Raw genomic sequence first — 8,992 nt, forward strand, 5'->3', positions numbered from 1 at the left:
CACATTTTTTTTCCTAAAAAAAAGGCCACATATTAATTTGCGTTTAATCGCGAGTTAACTTTGGACAATGCGATTAATCGCAATTAAATCGCCTGACAGTTCTACTTAACACACAAAGATACCCCACAGGCATGATCTTGGGGTTTCAACAGTACTTAGAATATATTTAAATGGAATAGTTTGCTATGTTTAAAACAATTACAGCTCTTCATTAATAGCCAAAGCACTGATAATAAACTTCTAAAACAAGAAAACGCAACAGATGTTTTAACTGCAGCAATTTAGTTTGAGTTGTCACGACCGGCTCGCATAAAAGTCATGACAAACAAGAGGGAGACTGGGAAAGCTTTAACCAAAGGTTTAATTTAACATAAATCTAATCCAACTAAAGAAGAAGCTAGATGGGTTGGGATGGCAGCAGCTTCGCCTGCCAGGTGGGAGAGAGTGACGGCATCACTCCCAGCAGCTTTTATGCCCTCTGTGGGATTGGCCAGATCCGCTCAGAGGGTGGAGACTCCAACTCAACCAGGACCTGCAAACAAAAAGGGGAAAACACACAAAGACACACAGGCCTGGAAGAAGAGGAGGAGGCCGGGGTCGTAACACCCCCCACCATAAGGAAAAGAACCTACAAGGTTCTTAAAAAAAAAAAACAACACTCAGACCAAATTATGAAGAATAACAACATCAAAGGAAAAAAAATAAGAAAATCTGCAAACCAGTCCAGTGCTTACCAACCCACCCACGGTCACCTATTCCAACTCCAACCACCTCAATCCTCAGCAACTTGGATCCATAGAAGCACTTTTAAGAGGAAATGAAGCTGAAAAAAGTGGAGGGACACCAAAACACAAAACGAAAAAAATAAATTAATTAACAAAGTAGTGAGCGAGACAATGCATCCGCCACAACATTTGAGGAGCCCATAATATAACGAATGTCTAACCAGTAGGATTGGAGTATTCACGGCCAACGAATGAGTCGCTGGTTAGGACTAAATGTCAAAGGGTTGTGATCAGTATAGACCACAACTGGCACCACTCCAGAACAGAGCCTTGCGCCAAATATCCCTGGGAGTGGCTGGCCTCCTCCTCCTCAGGAAATGCCACATTAAACAAAGGTGTCAAAGAAGGATCAGCCTGTTGTTCTGCAATAAGATCCTCCCGAGAAAAAACTAAAGGCAGATCAGACAAAGAAAAAGCACTCAACTCAGCTGAGTGAGCTGCAGGGGTGACAGAAATGGTGTAACGCTCAACAGAATTGCTTGCCATTGCACGAGTCACAGCACAAACCTTGAACACATCAGGAAATGCTTGTGCACTTTCATCAGGCTGCTGTGACGCCACAGGGACAGGTGAAACTACAGGGACAGGTGGTGGAGTGCTTTCTGGCCACACACGCTCACCTGCCACGCCATTCCCCAATATGAGGTCAATAGGCTCCGTGCACGTAACTAAGGAGTTCTACTTCCGCAGCCTTGAGTGTGAGGGCGACCATTTCCGGTTTGCGACTTCTATAGCAGCGACACGGCAGATTTTGATTGCGGAAGATGGCATATTTCACCCGTTGTCTACAAGGTCTCCCGAAAATCGACGTGAACGACATATACAGGATTGTCGACCAATGTTCACCTGCCCCCGGTTGTAAGCGTGAAAAAGGATTTCGATTGTACATTTCAAGTTACATCCACAACTTTGAAGGTGGGTAGCTAGCTAGCTGCTAGAAGCTAAGTATTTTATCTCTTATTAAATCGTGTCAATATGACATACTTTATTAGTGTTATTAAATACATTACGTCTATCTGATTATCAACTGGTTGTGTGTATTTTTTTTATTTGCGATTTGTATTTCTTCTCAGTGTCCAAGAAAGATCCAGTGACAGGAGTAGTGTGTGTGAGGGCGTTATGTCATCCGTCAATGGAGAGATCTAGACCACCTCACATTTTAAGAGTGGGATGAGTGTAGCTTTAAGATGGTTACCAATGTTCCTGGGCTAATCATGTTCTTTTGGTTCATTGTGTTCTTTTGTTTTTTGTTCTAGGTTAACCACGTTCATTTGGTTGACCATGTTCCCTATTCACGTTAAAAACGGACAGTGTACGCTTACTCCTACGTTACTATGTCATGTTTTCACTAACAGCAATCAGTGATGTAGTATAGTTTGTTTTTACAGGTATACTGAACATCCCAAGGTAAATGTGAAACACATAAGATGGGTATAGTAATATAAACCTGCAAAGTTTAAGTAGGTATACTGCAATCTTGGTACTTTTTAAGTGGGGATTCTGAGTGTACCTGCAAATCAAATAAACTGCTCCACTGACCACATTAAAATAAAAAGATTATTAATCCATTTCCTAACAGTGTTTACAAGAAAAAAGTTAAAATGTTACTAGCTTTTTAACAGTGTACAAAAATAAATAGGAGCTTACTTGAGTAGCCCATATTAATATATAACAAATCAGTTATGCCACTTTTTAAAAAATATTTTTTTAACATCTTGTTACAGGTGGGTCTGAAGGACTCCATCCCTGTTGAGCTGGCCCATCACAGCTGTACATGTGTAGCTGGATCAGTGCTCTGCAACCATTGTGTGGCTCTACTTTTCCAGTCTGCACATTATTCTCAGCTTGACATTCCAGTTGTTCCACCAGTGCTGAGCTGTACGGAGAGTGAACAACAGTGGCACAAGCCAAGAACCTTGGTAAGACTTGTAATAATGTAACAATAATTTCAATACTACATTTACAAGCACATCACATACGCTCATCACTGCTTATTGTCTATATTCACAGGGTGTTAAACCAGGTCCCGTCGAGAAGATGGCTGTGATGTCTGCCAAACCAAAGCAGAGGACCATGCTCGAGGGAGTAAAGTGAGAATTTGGCTAGTAGTTGGTAATCTATTAATTAACCTTGGGCTGTCAAAAGATTAATCAGGATTAATCACATCCAAACGTTTGTGTTTACATTAAGGGATAGTTCACCCAAAAATGAAAATTCTGTCCTTACCTACTTACTGTCATGTTATTACAAACCTGTATAAATCTCTTTGTTCTGATGAAACACACGAAGGAAGATATTTTGAGAAATGTTTGTAACCAAATCAAATCAAACTTTATTTGTATAGCACTTTTTAAAAAAATGAATTTCACTCAAAGTGCTTAACATAAAAAAATATAACATTTTAAAAACAAAAGATAATACCCACAAGCCCCACCCTTCCACACACACGCACAAACACACATCGACCTACCGTTTGTGGACCCCATTCACTTCCATAGTAGAAAAAAAGAATAGTATGGAAGTAAATGGGGTCCACAAACGGTTTGGTTACAAACATTTCTCAAAATATCTTCCTTCATGTTCACCAGAACAAATAGATTTATATAGGTTCGTAACAACATGACAACATGGGCGAGCTATCACGATAACATATGTGTGTGTATGGTGTGTAGATATTATGTATATATAAATACACATACATTCATGTAGACATTTAATAAATATTTGCATTTATATACTGTATATACATTTACATAATTTATATTATACATAAATATAAATATTTTATATATAAATATAACCTTTTTTTAATATACACATGATTCTGTGTGTTTATATATACATAAGTTACACACCGTACACACCTATGTTATGTAAACACAAACTTTTATTTTGGATGTGATTAATCTTTTGACAGCCCTAAATTAACCCCTTCCGACCTAAATTGTTACAAATTGTACATTTTCCAGCTCACGAGGCTTCTGTAATTGAGACCAAATAAAAATAAAATGTTTGGCTTTAATTGTAATTTTTTTGTCCATTTCAATAAACGTCAGGTCAAAACAGGTGTACTTTTTGTAGTTGTACAAAAATATACCAACATATAATAAACATTTTGTTGGTTTGAGGTTTTGGTGGGAATTTTATAGTCTATAGTTTATAGTCTATGGAAGTCAATGGCGACTTTCAACTGTCTAGTTGCCGACATTTTTTAAAATATCTAATATTTATTTGTGTTTCTCAATTTTTTTCAAATAGGTCCACATTGTACAGAGCCATCAGTGGAGAGTTGCTGGACCTGTCTACTCTCAGTGTGTCAGAGACCTACAAAGAGTTCACCCCTGTTTCTGCACCAACCATCTGTACAATGGGTATCACCTGTGAGGTCCCGCTAGTGGACTCTGCACTCGGTTTGGTACAAGCAGGCAGTCCCCTGTCATACCAACAACCCAAGGCAAGAAGTAGCCCTTTTGCTCACATTGATGCTCCACCACGCCCAGATTTGCCATTGGCTGGCTACAGACTGGAGACATCATCCAGTGTGTTTGTTTTCACTGAGCATCAACAGCTGCACTTCAAGTCACTTGAGGTTACCTGGGAGATGGCAAACAAAATAGAATATGCAACTAGGAGTCAAAGTACATCAGCAGACTGGCATAGACTAAGAAAACCCAGACTCACGTCCTCACATTTTGGAGAAATATGCCATGCTAAACCATGCACCTTAGAGAAGATGGCAGACCGGCTGCTCAAAGGGGTTCGTCAGACAGCAGCAATGAAGAGGGGTCTTGAAATGGAAGCTGATGCCATTGAAGAGTACTGCAAGCTTAAGAGGGTTAACTACTACCCTTGTGGCTTCATTATACACCCTGACACTCCATGGCTAGGTACATCCCCAGATGGGGTTGTCTTTGACCCTACAGAAAATACTGAATTCGGCCTTGTGGAAATAAAATGTCCAAATGTTAAGAGCTATGTGGATTATCCTCATCTGAAAATAAAAGACGGCAACCTGGAATTGAAGCAGGGTCATGCCTACTACTGGCAGGTGCAGGGTCAGCTGCTCCTAACAGGGGTGGAGTGGTGTGATTTTGTGGTGTTTGCGGAGGAAGACACCCTGATTCAAAGAATATACCGGGACAGTGATGTGATGCAAAAAATAAGAGAGAGAGCAGACTTCTTCTTTTTCTACACATACCTCTGTAAATATTTGCTGTAATAAAATTAATTCTCAGTAGAGCTGTCTTGTTCTTGTTATCTCATAATGTGAGTTGTTTCAAATTATTTAAATTTGTCACGTAACTGATTAGAAAATATGTGCTAAACAGAGTTGTAATACTTTAAGGATTTACCACTTAAATATCTTTGTTCTGATGAAACGCACATGAAGGAAGATATTTTGAGAAATATTTGTAACCAAAACATTTGTGGACTCCAATCTCTTCCATAGTTTCATTTTATTCATACCATGGAAGTGAATGGGGTCCACAAACGGTTTGGTCACAAACAATTTTAAAAATATCTACCTTTGTGTTTATCTGAACAAAGAAATTTTTACAGATTTGTAACTACATGAGTGTGAAAATTGTGAACTCATTTTCATTTTTGGGTGAACTGTCCCTTCAAACTAATATTCAGTAAGTCAGGCCGGCTTGAGGGGAAATTAAAGAACACAAAAGGAGACCAAGGTAATATAGATTTCAAATAAATCATTTATTAATTTAAAATGTCAGCAAATGTAAGGCAAAACTAAATTGTAGTGTGAATCAGTAAACAAAAAAAAAAGGTAAATGAGGAAGAGGAGCAGCCAGCCATGAAGCAAACAGTCAGATTTTTACCTGGCTCTGATGTTCTCTCCAGTCTTTGACCAGAGGTCCATTTTGGTAATTGGACAAGATGCAAGCTACAGTGAAAAGCTGGCTAATGCTCCCTGAAATAGACAAAGGGATTACAGAGTCAAAAAGTTTGTTCTCCTTAACCCGCCTGATTAGCCTTTCAACATGAACTCGCAGCCGTGCAATTGATTGGGTCTCCAGGACGTCCTGTGCTGCCATTTGATTGTTGTTGGAGCGGAAGGCAGGCCTGTGCAGTTTTCCTGGCACAAGGTTTTCCACCCTAAAGCCCTTGTCCACCATCACAGCCATGTCAGGGGACAGGAGAGGTATAATGCCCGACAATCTGAAGAGCTCCCGGTCACTAATAGAGCCCCCGTAGAGTGCAGAAACAAATGTCAGAGGACCATGTGGTGCCATGCCAATCATGGCCTTAAAGGTACAGTGTGATTTGTAGTGCGAGTACACCTCACTCTGTAACACAAGTGAGGATGGAGTTTGGCACCGCAGTTCTGTGCAGTCAACAATGACCTGAGTGTCTGCATAGTCCTTGAACTCAGGAGGTAGGTTAGCTGTGATTGCTTCAGGTGTCATCCAGATGCAAATAGCTCCCAGTACACAGTAAAGAAAGTTGGCCCAGGTTGTGATGATCCTGCTGGCTGTTGTGCGATGGATGTTAAACCGGCGCCCAAGCTCTCTCTGTGTGCATCCAGTTGAAAGATAATTTAGGAACAGAAATAACTCGTCTATGGGCAGCAACTTAGTTGATCTGTTTGCTGTTGTCTTCTCTGCCACAGAGGCCGATGCTTCTCTAGCCACACTTGTCACACGGATCATCCTTGATGTTGCTGGTTCGATGAGCCTCCAGAATGCCATCAGGTGGTCATAAGAATGGAATCTTTTAAATAAAATACACAAAAATAACATTGTTGTTAGTCATGCTAGGCTAATTTAGTTACAAATAATAAATTATCTTAATTTTTCCTCTACTTACTACATTTGTTTAACATGAAGACAATAAAAGGTTGTGTCTATGCATCTGACTATGTCAATCATTAATTACTTTACTTTTGATATTTGATGTACACTTGAAGGAAAATACTCTTCCTCTTGTAAGGTGGACTTTTAGTGGAGCAACATTTTACATGTGTGGTAGCCCGTCTTTACTTTCACTTAAGTGCATGTCTTTGTACATGATTTTCTGTCCATCACTGTTAATATGGTAAAAGACATCAGCTTCCTGCAATTAAAAAAAGCCTTAATTATGACATACCTGGTATAAAATCGGATGTCCTCGACCGATCCTTCAAACCGCTTCAGTCCAAAACAACTCCGCAGCTGGAGAGCTTCAATGTGTAGTTCGAGCTCCTTTACTTTCTGGCGAAGTGTATCGTTTTCCTCGGCTAACTGATCTGCGACCATTGCTGTTGTAGGAGTTATACAATAATCATTATCTGCTGCCAAGGTATCCAGTTCCATCTCTTCTTCTGAGGTCGATGTCATGGACAGGAGGAGGGAGGCTATCTGGTCTGGGTCTCCGCTCCCACACGCTCGCCCTCGGTGGCGGTATTTGAAAATCATTCCAGGAAAAAAAGAGTAGGAATGGCCCCTTTCTTCAACTTTCTCAATTTCCTGGGGTTGTTAACAAAATCGCCCTTTTGGAAATGCCTGCTGCAAACACGACTCGTCTTGCTTGGGGTGAAGTCCTCCCGCCGTACTCTTACCATCCATTCGGCTCTCACCGACCCATCTACTGGAAAGCTATGAAAGCTTATAGTACTGTTGTACTTTGACGAATTCGCACACAGGGGTACACAGCAATGTTGTGATGTCTTTGTCACGCGTTGAAACACCAAACGCCTCTCTTTTACCCGAAGTCCGCTCATGTTAACTCAAAACTAGCAACTCAACAAAACTCTCCACAACACTAACACGACCAACAGGAAGTTGTCGGCCTCACACTCAACACCCGGAAGTTAACCGGAAGTTCTATCATGCACGTAGGCTATACCCTCAATTGGCAAGGCTGGACGCACACCCACCATTAAATCACCATTAAACAACTCCGACTGCAACATTATCTTATGTAACGGAACCTGGACCACCTGCAGACTCATCCCCAAGACAGGAATGGCTCCCCCCGTAGCAGTCTGTTCAGAAAAAGGTAAAACAGACACATGAATGAACGAATCAAAGACTGCTGTGTCCCGCAAGATCCTAACAGGAACTTTGGTGTCACTGCCCACACGAGAAACAAATCCCTCCGACACGAAAGGCAAAAACGACCGTAACTCATTAGGAATCCCTTTGGATGACTCGATCAGCCCCTCTGTCATCCCAGCAGGAGGTTTTGACACGGCTGCACACGCCCCCCCCTTGGCTGGGCGGCACCTGAGGACTGCCTGTTCTTATTCTTCAGTGTGTAGCAATCCGACTTCCAATGATCGTGTTTGTGGCAAAAATTACAGATCCGATCACTCATCCGACGGCTGGAATCATCAAACCGGGTCCTCACACCTGCCGCAACCGCCTCAGCTGGATCAGGGCGGACACGCCCCTTATGAAAGCTGTGCTTATGCAAGAGCACAAACTCATCCGCGAGAGAAGCAGCTTCACTGACGGATGTCACTTTCAAAGCGGTGATATGTGCGGCGATGGCTTCCGAACCACGTTCTTAAATTGCTCCAGAACCACAAGCTCACGCAGTTTATCCAGCGTGTCCACTTTGAGAGCAGAACACCAGCGCGTAAAATGAACAGACAACTTCCGCGCAAACTCCATGTAAGTCTGTTTGTCTGCCTCCTGCCATGATCTAAACCGCTGGCGATACGCCTCCGGGACCAGCTCATACAACTTCAAAACTGCGGCCTTCACAGCCTCATAATTCTGACAATCTACGCCAGACAAAGAATTGTATGCCTCCTGGGCCTTTCCAATCACCTTTGAAGCATTAAAACACGAGCAGAGTCGGGCCACTTCCAAGTGTCAGCCACACGCTCAAACACTGAAAAAAACACTTCAGGCTCCCTCTCATTAAACTTAGGCAATAAACGTAAATTACCAACAATATCAAAAGATTCCCTGGGAGTGGGAACGGACCCCAAATCACTCAGCCCCACCCAGAGTCCAGCATAGAAAGCTGTCCACTCCGAATGAGCTCCAATTTGGACTGCTGCAATGTCAATTTCTCCCTTTCCACCTCGCAGCGCATCCTCTCCACAGATAACTCCTTCTCCTTCTGCTGCTCAAAAGTGAGACTTGACCTACCAGGAGAAGAAGGGGAAACCAGGCCCCTGGGGCCGCCAAGTTTGGAGGAAAAAGCGAGAGTTGACAATGTTCAGGTTTCTGGTTGCTAAAGCTTTTTTTTTTTTTTTT

General features: G+C 41.9%; 2 protein-coding genes across 11 annotated transcripts in view; both read left to right on the forward strand.

Moving 5' to 3' along the window:
* dab1a (DAB adaptor protein 1a) overlaps nucleotides 1-8,992 on the forward strand; it is a 205,782-nt gene that overhangs the window by 45,909 nt on the left and 150,881 nt on the right. The gene's annotated exons all lie outside the window — the stretch shown is intronic.
* On the forward strand, nucleotides 108-5,559 carry LOC112155807. 3 transcript variants are annotated; one of them, XM_036216843.1, is made up of 4 exons: nucleotides 108-1,700; nucleotides 2,510-2,704; nucleotides 2,796-2,875; nucleotides 4,044-5,559. In XM_036216843.1, the coding sequence occupies exons 3-4, from the start codon at nucleotides 2,823-2,825 to the stop codon at nucleotides 5,002-5,004; spliced, it is 1,014 nt and encodes a 337-aa protein (XP_036072736.1). In that variant the 5' UTR covers nucleotides 108-1,700; nucleotides 2,510-2,704; nucleotides 2,796-2,822; the 3' UTR covers nucleotides 5,005-5,559. The 3 variants fall into 3 exon arrangements, with proteins under 3 accessions (XP_036072736.1, XP_024143524.1, XP_036072734.1); XM_024287756.2 differs by having other exon boundaries at nucleotides 2,630-2,704; XM_036216841.1 differs by lacking the exon at nucleotides 108-1,700 and having other exon boundaries at nucleotides 1,711-2,704.

The sequence above is a fragment of the Oryzias melastigma genome, linkage group LG18 (assembly GCF_002922805.2).
Source record: "Oryzias melastigma strain HK-1 linkage group LG18, ASM292280v2, whole genome shotgun sequence".
Classification (NCBI taxonomy): Eukaryota; Metazoa; Chordata; class Actinopteri; order Beloniformes; family Adrianichthyidae; genus Oryzias; species Oryzias melastigma.